Raw genomic sequence first — 12,952 nt, 5'->3', positions numbered from 1 at the left:
CAAGTTGTTGCACTAGAATGCTTATTTCTCAAGTTATTACACCAAATTGCACTCACCTACCAAACTGATGCACTGTGGGTGCAATGCAACATTTACTTTTCAATTATTGCATTCGGCAGTGGGAGATTGAGAGGAGATTTGTCTAGTTCTCTGCGCGCACGCTTTCCGAACTACTGAACTCAATTACGTCAGTGGGAGCTTGAGAGGAGATTTGTCTCGTTATCCACGCGCACGCTTCCCGAACTACTGAACAATGTATTTTTTAAAAAAAAGTTTCTATAGGAAAGTTGTTTTAAAAAATCATATGAATCATTTTTGAAATTTAAAATAGTTAATACTGAATTAATCATGCGCTAATGACACATGTATAAAAGTTTTATCTTACGATTATAAGTAGAACGATAGGGTTTTAGCTCTCATGGTAGTTTGTTCTGACAAAACACAGGATTGAAGAAACGAAGGAAAGGAGAACCAGTTGCTTCCTGAAAAAATTTGAAGACGTGCGTTTCTTGTTCCATTCATTTGCAGTAGTCACAGGTAAAAACATTGATCAAATCATCAAATTCACATGAAACGCAGGGCTCCTCTTGTCATTACAGCAAAATTGAAGTTGCCGGGGTGTCCAGACTTCATAGTAGTCTACAGCATGGTAGTTAAGATGTGGCAAAATTGGCAACTTAAAATCAGTATAACTACAGTAAGATAACATCTGCATGAGGCGGACTCCTCTACTCCACTGAACTGATGGTGGCAAAAAAAAAAAAAAGTCACTTGGTAGTTGATAGCTCCTGTTGGATGTAATGCTACAGAAGTTTGATGTCCCAATCTTGTTCAGGATCACATCTTGAAATTTCATAACCTCATCAAGTTGATGGGACCAATCAGTTTCAGCCTGAAGCAGGGCCAAATTGTCAAATGCACGTCCTGATGGATCTGCCTTTTTCTAATGTCGATGGATGATGAAAGTAGCAGCCGAAGGAATTTCTGCTAGAGATTTATTGGCATCAGGAAAAGATTAAGAGAAACGAATATTGCAGAAAAAATCAGTTAGACGTGTACCAAGTTCTGATGAGAAAGAAGACTAACCTGGGTTAGCAGGATTGGTGACTGATAAATGGGAGATCCCAGCATTATTGGTCGAACTAATTTCTGAAGGATATCCTACAGCTGAACATGGAATGAATCCAGGATATACCGTATGGTACCTCGTACAGAAGTCACTAAACCTCTAGGCTTTAGCCTCTAGCTCAGGTTCTATATGGAGTTATGGACAACTAATGGCTTCAAGTTAGTATCAAGTTAGTATCAGTATATTTCATGTCGCACCAGCCAAAAAATAAGGTGCGCAGGAGTAAAGATTATATGAAAGGAAAACAGTTTGATACTTCTTGCTCCAGACATACAGAAAAGGAAACGGTGTTGTTTCACTGGATGGCGCTGCTTTAGCTTGTATCTTCGTCAGACCCTGATGATCAAGGAAAAAAAAAGTATCAGCATATGATTTTTTTTTGTTTATTTAAAAAGATGCTCAACTGGTTGTTTGTCCCACTAAATAACACTGAGATTGGTTTACAAATGAAAAGTGTCACATCACCATAATTCAACGAATGTTACTTTAAGCTGCAAAACTTGTAAATAAAAGGTTTTTGGATCTGCAGATCAGAAGCCACTATAGAACACATCTAATACTATATAGCAAAACAATCTGGCAATGCAAATGCTGGCAGTGTCATTAGCAAGGATATAAACTTTTCAACAAGAGAGAATTTACAGAGGAGATACTGCTATAGGGGAGTCTACAGAGGAGATACTACTGGAAAAAGGCCAACAGCAGCACAACACTTACAATCTCACCTTCAGACGATGGGCAGAATCACGAAAAAAAAGAATACATATCCTTGGAATTTCTTCTGTACTCTGCCCTTGTTTAGTTCCAAACTTTTTCTTCAAACTTCCAACCTTTTCCATCACATCAAAACTTTCCTACACACACAAACGTCCAACTTTTCCGTCAAATCGTTCCAATTTCAACCAAACTTTCAATTTTAGCGTGAACTAAACACACCCTCTGTAGCACTCATTTCATTCAAGTGTAATTAGTACCTGTCAGAAGGAAACATAAATGAGCTAAGCTAGAAATAAAGCATTCCGTTAGATGTGATAGCCTTGCAAGCCTCAAAATAGCAATCATTTATATTTTTATGTAATAGCACAAATATTAACAGAATTAATTTAGAATATTTAGTCTACATAAAGCCTTTGTTATTCCAGTTTGCCTGAGATTGAGGGCCCTGTTCGGTGTGACTAGATGGCAGCCAGCAGCTACGGTAGCAATATACAATTTCTACTGTAGTCACTGCAGCAGCAGTGCTGCACAGCCGCTGTAGTTGGCCGGCCGAACACACCCTGAACCTGCAACTACTAGGTGGTAGCGTCAAACGTATGGTCTTCAACAATGTCAGTGACAGATAGCTATATCAAACCAGTATCTTATCATTTCATTAAAAAGGAAAAATATATCTAGGTATGGACACCAGGAACATGGTAGAGACTGACCAAGGGCAAGTCTAGATAGGTCTGAGCATGTAAAACATAGCCTTGATTTTGAAAAATGGGAAACAGAAAGAGATTCAAGAGTCAAATAAGTGTGCACTCTTGTGGGAAATAATTGGTTGGTTTGCTTTTCAGCTTTGTTAGCTCCATAATTATACCAATGAAGTGCATGAAATCATCCAAAATAACTGTCCGAAAAACTAATTTCTATTTTCACACATTGAAGTTATGACAACCAGGTAAAGTATTTTTTACACTATACAAGGTATTGGTAAAAGCTGTTCAAGCACTGTCAAAGGTCTAAAGCTCAAGTTCATTAACTCACATCAGTGATCAAAACTTAAGCTGATTTTTCCCAGACTACTTCCCCTCTCTTTGGAATATTTGAAGAGTAGGCATCCCTGCATGAAAGAAACTGCCTGAATGGCTTGTTCACAATACTAAAAAACTGGAATCAAGTACCACTAAAATAAAATATACTAGAATTTTATTCTAACCTGGTTAACATCCTTGATCTATCCTGCATGCACCTAGGCCATCCAACATTTGAAAAAACTTCATAGCAGAATTTGGTTTGCTTAAAGATGCTGTAAACATCATTTATGTAAATGCAGAGAGAGACTGAGTTGGATGGTCCCAGGAAGTGCACCGTGTGAAATTCATAGATTCAATGATTGATTTGGGGGGATTACTGATGCAACTATGAGGCAAACTCATAGTTTGTTTTCTTGCATGTGTTTCCAATATGTAAACATGACAATTCAGATTTGCTGCATAATATGGATCCGGTAGTTCTCATACTGCACTATAGTTTGTCAAGGAGGAAAGTCAAGTGCTGGTGCAAAACCAGGTCGTCTCGCTAGTTCTGCATTAATAAAACCTGCACCCTTCGTCTTTAAGTGACTATTATCAGTGATGACCAGCAGGACAAATTTGTCAGATCTTCTGCTATCCTCCTGTAACAATGCAAACAACTTAAAAGGTTCACCTCCAATTTCCTGATATTCTGCACTCTTGTAATTTAGCAAATGCCCGCTTTCATTGCACCTGCCATTCTTCCAATTCCCAATGATAGAATCGGTCCTAAGATCACGTCCAAACACAGAAGCAGCACTAGTGTAGACCTTCCGCTCATCAGCAAAAGTTTCTTTGTCTTTCTCTTCTTCCAATGTGAATAATCCAATTTCTTCAAGTGTGCTTCTTATATCTCTTTGTTCTGAATAGCAATTATCTTCGGCATCCTGTTCTGGAGCCAAAGTTTCTTTAGAATTTCTTTTTGATTCCACCCAACCTTCAGATTTTTTATACATTCCTACAAGTGCATTTGCCACATATACATCAGAAATCAGGCCCATTTTTATAATGGAAGCATGCAGTTGCCTTCCCAAATGAATAGCACAAAGATCAGCACACCCCCTCAAGATTCTTGCAAAGGTAACACGGTTTGCACGCAACCCACTCTGTTGCATCATGGAGAAAAATTGAAGAGCTTCATCACTGCATCTATTTTGAATATAACCCAACATCAACATTGCATATGAATTGATGTTTCGACTCCTCATGCTATGGAAAAACCTACAAGCATTAGCAATGCACCCACACTTGACATAAAAGTTTATGATAGAGTTTCCAACAACAACATCCAAGTATTCAGAACCAATCTTCACAAGATGGCCATGGATTTGCTCACCAGCCTCCTTTGCTCCTATATCAGCACATGCCCCAAGAACAGTTGAGAAGGTGAAATGATCAGGACGCAGACCAGAACGATATTCTCTGCAGAAGAGTAGAAGAGCTTTCTGTGGCAGTGAATTCCAGCAATATCCAGAGATCATGGCATTGATTATCACTAGATTTCGTGGAAATAATGTGCTAGAGAATAACTGAGAAGCCCACTCAATGTGATGGCATTTTGCATACATGTTTACTAGGGATGCACTGATGAAATCAACAAGTAGCCCAAGTTTAAGAGCTAAAGAGTGAATCTGCTTTCCCTTGTACATGTCTTCAAGTCCTGTACAGGCATTTATTAGATTAGCAACACAGTGCTGATCTAATGGTTCTCCAGAGTTTCTTAACTCTAAAAAATAACCAAATGCTCTTTCATATTGTAGGTTCTTGACACAGCCTGCCATGACTGCAGTCCATGATATGACATCTCGGGATTGCATAGTTTTAAAGATTGATTCCGCGTGAATCAACGATCCAATTTCAGAGTATATCGATATAAGAGAATTGCAAACATTAGTATAAGATAAATCCCCAGTTCTGAAAGTATAAGCATGCATCTGTTGAACTTCCTCTTTGGTCTGACAGATATTTATCACAGTAACCAAATCCCCTTCCCTTAAATTGAGACCCGAATAAAGAAGAACCTCTGCGAGTTTCACAGCTTCACCCTGACAACCATTTGAGTGATAACCTGAGATTGCCAAAGAATACAAAGACGCATCATGCCTTCTAACTGCAGGAACAAGCTTTTTGATGTACTGAGTCTCACCTGCCTTCCCAGCTGACTTGATCAGTTCAGACACAACAAAACAGTCTCTTCCCAACCCCGCTTTAAGTGCATAAACATGAATGTTCCTAGAAAGCTCAAATGCTCCCAGAATAGCAGCGACGCTAGCAACTACCCTCAATGTCACCACATCCATTGCCATGCCAACTCGATGCATATCCTGACAAAGCTCCACGGCATCCATGAAACAGTTATTCTCAACAAAACCTGAAATCATTGCATTCCAAGCAACTGAGCTCTTCACCGGAATTCCATTGAACATCCTGAATGAATAGCCAACATTGCCACATTTCGCATACATATCAACGAATCCAACCTCCACAAACCTATCAGCACCCAATCCAGACTTGACCACCATTCCATGAACCATGAGCCCCTGTTCTATGACACCAGACCGAGCACAGGCGTTCAGCACCGATGAGATGACGAACCGATTTGGCTTCACCTCAGAAGACAGGAGTTCCTTGAACAGCCCAATGGCCTCGAAGCAGTGCCCGCGGCTGGCGTGCGCCGCGATGACGGTACACCATGACACGATGTCCTTGTTCGGCATTTCGTCGAACAGGTGGCGACAGGCAGCCATGAGACCGCCTTTGGCATAAGTGTCCATCAGGACGTTGGACACGAGCGACACGGATGCGAAGCCGCGCTTGAGGACGTGCCCGTGGACGGCGCCCGCGCCCGCGGCGAGAGCGTCGCGCGCGCAGCGCCGCAGGAGGCGCACGTAGAGGCGCGCCTCGGAGGACGGGAAGAGGAGCTCGATGGGGCCCACGATCTCCAGCACCGCGGAGACGATCCCATGCCCCCCGCCGACTCGGGCACCAGAAGAGGCCGCGGCGATGGCGGCGGCGGCGGCGGAGGAGGAGGAGGAAGAGAGGAGCCTAGATGGTGCGGGCTTGGAGACGAGCGCGGAATGGAGGAGTAGCAGAGGGAGAGACCGGGACATAAGAGAGGCGGTGGATGCGTCGCCGGAGATGGGCGACAGCGGCGGCGGCGGCGGTGGAGGAGGACGGGATCGCCACGGGCATAGTCGCCGGCGGCGAGAGGGGTTTGGAGCCTAGAGATGTGGGCCCACCTTCGTCAGAGACACCACTCCCAAAAGTCCCCAGATTCGCTGAACGCTCTACGCCTCTTGCCTTGCGCTCGCGTAATTTCGTAAACCGCCAACTAAAATCTCTCCGTGACCGTTCGATCACGTTTGGACGGTAGGGATTCTTTAGATGCCCTGGCTCGTGACGTCATCATCTTCTTCCCCCAAACCGTACGGAGTCCGGTTCTAGTAGCCTCTTAATCAAAAATCGAGATTTAATCCAGCAAATTAACCGAGACGGAGATGGGGTTCCCGACGCTGAAGCGGCTACTGTCCATGCAGAAGGAGCGGCGGCTGCGTCAGTATCAGCGCTGGCGGCGGAATCGGCCACCGCGGCAAATCCAAGACCGTAGAAGCCGCCTCTTGCGCTGTGTACACAGCAAATCCTCAGCCATGGTAAAAGTTTGAGCCTTGTTTTCTTATTGTTTCTGATGAAAATGCTTCAGAAGGATCACTGTTTACTTGTCTAGTTATAGATTGTGTACTTCCTCCGTCCCAAAATAAGTGCAGCCATGGTTTTCCACGCCCAACTTTAACCGTTCGTCTTATTTAAAATTTTTTTGAAAAAAAATAAAAACATAAGTCACGAGTAGTAAAGTAGTATTCATGTTTTAATCATCTCATGACAACAAAATGCTAATTATAAAAAAAATTCAAATAAGACGGATGATCAAAATTAGGCATGGAAATTCATGGCTGCACTTATTTTAGGACGGAGGTAGTATCATCTACTGTCCTCCGTCTTAAAATCTGATCCAAGCCCCGCCCCTCCGGCCTTGAGAAAGGATCGGGGTTGCACTTGTGGTTGATTCTAACTATATTTCAGTCCTCCTAATTTGTGTCCTCCTAATTTGTGGTTGCACTTGGATGGCACAACTGCTATGGTTGCGCAAAAAATAGGATAAGTTCCTCAAAGAATATGGCACACGGAAAAATGAACATTAAAATGACCAAAACTTGTTTTACTGAACATTTGGAGTGCTGATACAATATACAACCACATCCCCTAGGGAGAGACTAAAACTGAATTCAATTTACAGTACTATCTGGGTTTTACATTTTGGATGTCACACAAGAACTCGATTGGCTATTTCTTGCCATTTCGGTATTAGAAATGCAGGGCAATATGCTTCACTCTTCCATTGTTTACTATTTCCATAACACTTACACTTGACATAAGATTGCTTAAAATACGCAGCTAAACACAGGAGGCATCAGAAAAGTGTTAAAAAAAGGGGTTTCCACCAACTTGGGGCAAATGACTTTGGTTGATGGGGAAACTGGCATTCTGCATCTGATGTGTAACCTTAACATCATGTTGTTGGACTATGAACTGATCTGCAAAATAGTTATTGTAGCATGACATGATATAATAAGGTTTAGAGGGAAATCACGATGGAGTTAAATTGAATTCAGAAGATGGCGAAACAAAGTAAAAAAAATTACGGTTGTTCGTCGTCATTGGTGGCAGAATTTGTGGAGTTATCAGATCAGAATTAACAAATCCTGTGAATGGAGCACGCGGCAGCATTGAAGTACTACCCGTATGCGGTAATGCTCCTCGCATGGAAGACAAAGAAGGGAACTGTACATAGATGGAAAAAAAAAAGATCTTCATTTACCTAATAGAAAACAGTAAAAATGGGTATCCTTCTTGATAACTTAGACATTGTGATTCCATCATGTGCTACCATGATCAGTAAATTTCAAGAAAGTGACACAAGTAGATGTGTAACAATACAATATAAAACTCAACAGAAGAAATGCAACCACATTCAGGAAGGAGATACAAGGTTAAGGACCATAAAGGCAAGTCAACAGTGCATTCAGAATCATTCTTTCTCGCTGGGCCTGTTTAGAACAATTCTTGATCAAAGAGCTGGGAATTCCCACATCAAAGGAAAAATGATGTCAACAATACGCAGAACCTATGTGGCAAATGAGTCAACATATTGTATGGCCCCAGTGCATCCGGACCACCCAGATCTTATCTAATTCTTTACTACTCAAACAAGAGGTAAAACTCTGTCATACTGTCGATGCATGAGAAGATGAGCTAGCAAGGAACCTTTGGCATGTTAGCCAAATTCAATGAACTTTGGATGAAAAAATGAATGTCTTGAAAGGGCCTAATCAACAAGATGAAAAAAGGAACAAGTTTTTTTTTTAGAAAAAGAAAAGAAACAAGTAATTGAATCTGTGAACTGGTATGAGTATGACATCATAGAACTTACATTGGCAGCTCCTACAGGATATTGCATGTTGTATTGTCCATATCCCATATTTAACTGAGGATTTGCTCTCCAATCCCAGTTTGCAGCATATGGGTGGTAACTCATGGTAAAAATATCCTACAAATTGTTCTCGTTTTAGAGAAAACAAATATGGAGCACAGTAAGTTATTTTGAGCATCTATTACCTCTGGAAGTGCCTTTCCTCTACTAGATGTGGTGTCCACAGCAGGTCTCTGTGATGCTAGTGTTCCTGCCAATATATTTGAGCCATGATTTGAAGGAAGAGCATGGCTCCCTTGTATTGATGCTTGCGATGCGGCTCCCCACAACTGAAAATAATCATGCAGCAAAACAAAGGTCTAATACAATTGCTCAATGGAAATAGTTCTTCTTACACAATATACAAGCAGAGAGCTAACCTGGCTATTAACCGGAGCACTATTAGCTCTGTTTAGTGGAGAACTGTAAGACTGGATATTATCTGTGGGGCGGAAAAAGAACTGGTTCTGCTGACTGCCGTTATTTGCTTGGGAAAAAGACAAGGACTTGGTACTTTGCCTGGTTGGAAAACTAATTTGAGGTGCTGAGACAGAATTTAGGATCTGAACCAGCGGACCGTTCAAAGAATTGGTACTGGAAATTGAAGTGGCTGTAGCGTTTTTAGGAGTAGTGTCATCAAAAGTAGCCCAACCAACATCAGGTAAAGGTGAGCTCTTCTGCACTTCAGTTTGACCAAAACCTTGATGAGGCTCGAAATCTGAATCAAAGTCAATCAAACTTTTCGATATTTCTAATTTAACATCTGTTGTAGTTTTTGAACTGGGATCAGCAGCCCTCGGTGGCACTACTTTCTGCAAAATAGGACTTCCACATAAATATTTTAAGTTAAAGATATCATTCCATTTTTACTTTGTTTTTTGTGACATAGAATTCGTCTGACTTCTGAAATAGGACAAGTATTCTCAAGAGGCAAGACCACTGTTAGGACTTGGGAATATAAATATGGAAATCCCTCCCTAGCTACCTAAAATAATGTTTCCACAAACCAGATAAGAAGAGCATGGCAAAACCTGTGAGCTAGCTTACAATATGACATATTGTTGGTAAAAGTTGAAATCAAGAATAGGACCTTATGTAAGAGGAAACAAGAAGAGAAACTATGGGCAAAGCATGCAAACAGCAAAAGTAAGATCAGCAGGAATTGGATTACCTGTATTTCAGCAGGAGTGGTAGATGTTGTGGCTTTATGAGATCTAGGAGGGTCAGGAAGCCTTATAGGCAGAACTTTTCTATTAGTTTCTTTGGAAGGTTCAACCACAGAAGATACTGATTTGGTCGTATCCTTAAGATTATTTTCTGAGCTTCCACCTGTCTTTTGAAGTCCATCCAGGTATTGATGTTTCCCAGTGTTGGCATTTTCCCTTTCTGTAGTGGTTCTATTCTTTTGATCCACTTTAGCAGGTACTGGATGCTTATTGAGATTGTTTTGGTCTTCTGAGGTGCTTGCTGTGCTATGCTGTGGACCGTGATTATCTTCAGAAGTTCCACCATATGGGCCTCTTTGAACTCCCCTGGATGAATCTATATTGTTGTTTCTGTAAGTGTCATCCCGACTACCCTGAGTTTTCATTCAGATGTTTCGTGTGTTACAAAAAGAGGGGAGAGACTAATGCTATGTGTTTAACAGTTATGGCTAGCGCAAGCCAATGACAAATACCTTCGCTTGTGGTTGATGGTTACCAATTCTTTCTGCTGTGAACCTTCGGTCAACATATACAATCTTGATGAAGTTTCTGAGCCTATCTACATCACTATATGACAGTACTCAAACATCAACAGCAGATTCACATCATACATTAAGAGTCTATGATAATCATCTGGTTTAGTGGCAGACCTAATGTCAGGAAGAGGCTGTCCTTGGAAGTCCCAATGTTTCAAATATATTTCCTTACCACGCTGAACTATCAAAAATATATGTTGTAAGACTTAAAAGCAGACACCAAGCATATCAGGATTTAAATTATAAATAATGGTATTAAGCCAACCTCGTTTCCCCCTTCTTGAAGAGCAGAAACTTCTTGAGAAGTAAATTTAGCCATTGATATTGATTTTACACGATGAGTGAACTCCCGACTGAAGAATAATTAAAGTTCAGTAATTAGACAACATTTATCAGGAGTTTATTACTTCTGCACATAAATTCATAATTGTCATAGTCAATCACAAGTAGTTGTGGAATTGCATTTTTAAAGTAAGAAACAGAGGAAACACTAGAAGGATATTTTCACCACTTACTGTATTCCGCTGCAACTAACACAGACGAAAGTTGAGAAGCTTGTGCATACGTATTGTGGTCCCTGATGATGAAGAATATTGTTTGGTTATTTATGTCATGAAGGAATATTATACATTTTTCATCTGTCATCGTATTACTACCACTTAACAATATATCATTTCATTGCTAAAGAAACAATGCATTGTTGCATTCACTCAACTACTCACCAGATCATTTATTCTAGAAAAGAAACATGGTTAAATCATATAATTTTCCAGACAAAATTATACATACTGATAATGAGATAATATTCAAAATGCTTATGAGGTGAGCCAATGTTTGATAGGCAGTTCAACCTCCTCAGTTCATCAAGAAGACAACTAAGTATTATTTATAAAGTGGCCAAGTGGGCATATTTTGCTGCAGCAGATATCTAAAGCTAGTGAAAAACATTAGGCAGTATCACTGTCATAATTATCTAGTTTATTGTTATTGATCCAAACCACAAGTACCTATTACTAATCGGCAACCATTTTGCAATCCTGTGCACTCTACAAAAGTTCACCCAGAGCTCATTTTGTTTGTTACTACCTTGTTACTAACTCAATGTTGATGTGGTCAATTTGGTATATGAATCCATACACTGGGAAAGGCATCTATTATGAATTTAGAGCACGAGATCTGTAATAATATCAAACATCGCAGGCACTTGTGTTATGATCTCTTGGAGCCAAAATGAAATTTCGTTATTTCGCACATTCCCGCATATGGTAATGGTGGTAATGTGTTATTAGTATTAATAACGTGTAAATCCATATGACCAGGTACTAGTTACTAAACAGAAACTAGTAATTAATAATTCATTTCCCTAATGACAGTTTCACCATCCTCAAAATTCCTAACCCATATACAACTGAGGAAATAAGAATCAGATTAACCACCATTAATAATTCATTTCCGTAATGACAGTTTCACCATCCTAAAAATTCCTAACCCATATGATTTCAGAGTTTCAGCAACAATTCAGAAGGAAATAAGCCGAGCAAAGCCTGAAGACATACAGAGACAGAGCAGCTCAGAACCTTAGCCCTCCTCACAAGATGAGCAAGCTACAGTACCTTTACCTTCCTTCCTAACACACCATTTTTTGTGTCCACCCAAAAGATCAAAATTCTCAAAACTTTTCTCAGAGAAAAATCGAGCTCACCAGGCTGTTGCAGTTGATGCAGCGGCGGTTGCCGGGCAGCTTGAGCAGGGCCCGGATGGCCCTCTCGTTCCTCTCCTCCTCCTTCACCCTGCTCCCCATCCACCCCCTGCTCTGCTCCGCGATTCGATCCGCAGCAACAACGAACCGGCGGTGGTGCTCCGACTTCCAAGAGCGAGATGCTTCGAAGATTTCTCGATGGAGTTTGGCAACTTTTCTTGCTGTTCTTGGCGGCTTTGAGGCGGAGGAGTGGAGGAGGTGGGAAGAGAAGGGGAGGTCAGCGTCGGCGTGGAGGCTTTGAAGGGCTCGGTCACCTTCGCCTCGCCTCGTTGGCTGGTCGCGTGGCCGTGGTCGTGGGTGCTGACATGTGGCGTGCTCCGGCTAATTACCACAATGCCCTTCTCTGATTAAAGAACCTGATTAGTGGATCACAGTAGATTACCCGTTTCCCTATGGTGATTAACAGCCCTCATCGTTTATCTTTAATTTCTACTAAAACTTAATTTTGAAGCTGATGATCGTAGTTTACTTTTTTAAGCATTAATTTAAAAATCTCTAAGAACATATATAAAAAGGTTTTATCTATATTTTTTTCTTTGATAAGCGTATGCCAATCGATAAGGCTATAAAATTATCTGTCATTTTAATTCCAGACAGATCAGTGGTTAAAATTGTTGTTGTTATTCTTAAAAGGGTATGCTGATTTTGGTAGGATTAGCTCGGGCTAACCATCAACCTTAATGATGTGACAAGTGTTCCGGTACCCATGAAATGAGCATTCAGTACAGTATGATTCAAGAGTTATTACACAAAAATGGATAAAGTGGTTAGCTCACTAACTAAAGTTAGTTAAAGTGACATAATCTCCAGTGATCACTTAGTTGAGCTACTTTTGAGTAGATTAAAAACTGAAAAGAGGAGCAATCAAAGCCTTCTAGATAAAGAAGACAACCAAAGCAGAGCTCTGAAATCTGATAAAGAAAAGAATTCTGAAGTCTGATTGCCTGAACATCCACTCCCGAGGGCATTATCGGTACATTTCTGTTCCAAATGGGCACGCATGCATCACGCATGACAC

General features: G+C 40.9%; 2 protein-coding genes and 2 long non-coding RNA genes across 6 annotated transcripts; 2 read left to right on the top strand and 2 right to left on the bottom strand.

The window, feature by feature from the left end:
* Positions 1 to 546: 546 nt before the first annotated feature.
* Positions 547 to 6,144, bottom strand: LOC4339436 (pentatricopeptide repeat-containing protein At3g16610). Of its 3 annotated transcripts, XM_066310664.1 has the most exons (6): positions 3,051 to 6,144; positions 2,879 to 2,954; positions 2,066 to 2,103; positions 1,847 to 1,983; positions 1,087 to 1,465; positions 547 to 984 (listed from the first exon to the last, which is right to left on the bottom strand). In XM_066310664.1, exon 1 carries the CDS (start codon positions 6,015 to 6,017, stop codon positions 3,369 to 3,371), a length of 2,649 nt encoding a protein of 882 aa, XP_066166761.1. In that variant the 5' UTR covers positions 6,018 to 6,144; the 3' UTR covers positions 547 to 984; positions 1,087 to 1,465; positions 1,847 to 1,983; positions 2,066 to 2,103; positions 2,879 to 2,954; positions 3,051 to 3,368. The 3 variants fall into 3 exon arrangements, with proteins under 3 accessions (XP_066166761.1, XP_015640810.1, XP_015640809.1); XM_015785324.3 differs by lacking the exon at positions 2,066 to 2,103; XM_015785323.3 differs by lacking the exon at positions 2,066 to 2,103 and having other exon boundaries at positions 1,855 to 1,983.
* A 216-nt stretch (positions 6,145 to 6,360) lies between these two features.
* Positions 6,361 to 9,201, top strand: LOC136356564 (uncharacterized). Its single transcript, XR_010741482.1, has 2 exons — positions 6,361 to 6,557; positions 7,360 to 9,201. It is a non-coding gene; the product is annotated as an uncharacterized lncRNA (long non-coding RNA).
* Positions 7,097 to 12,134, bottom strand: LOC4339435 (uncharacterized). The gene is made up of 11 exons (XM_015784874.3): positions 11,878 to 12,134; positions 10,691 to 10,752; positions 10,441 to 10,528; positions 10,290 to 10,351; positions 10,113 to 10,206; positions 9,606 to 10,013; positions 8,815 to 9,246; positions 8,581 to 8,724; positions 8,396 to 8,512; positions 7,608 to 7,746; positions 7,097 to 7,499 (listed from the first exon to the last, which is right to left on the bottom strand). The coding sequence occupies exons 1-11, from the start codon at positions 11,974 to 11,976 to the stop codon at positions 7,387 to 7,389; spliced, it is 1,758 nt and encodes a 585-aa protein (XP_015640360.1). The 5' UTR covers positions 11,977 to 12,134; the 3' UTR covers positions 7,097 to 7,386.
* LOC112938972 (uncharacterized) lies at positions 9,643 to 10,460 on the top strand. Its single transcript, XR_003242247.2, has 3 exons — positions 9,643 to 9,785; positions 9,857 to 9,992; positions 10,083 to 10,460. It is a non-coding gene; the product is annotated as an uncharacterized lncRNA (long non-coding RNA).
* Positions 12,135 to 12,952: the final 818 nt, after the last annotated feature.

This window comes from Oryza sativa, chromosome 5 (assembly GCF_034140825.1).
Source record: "Oryza sativa Japonica Group chromosome 5, ASM3414082v1".
In the NCBI taxonomy this organism is placed as follows: Eukaryota; Viridiplantae; Streptophyta; class Magnoliopsida; order Poales; family Poaceae; genus Oryza; species Oryza sativa.
The sequence above is the reverse complement of the archived record's forward strand: the minus strand, read 5'-3'. Positions and strand labels throughout refer to the sequence as shown.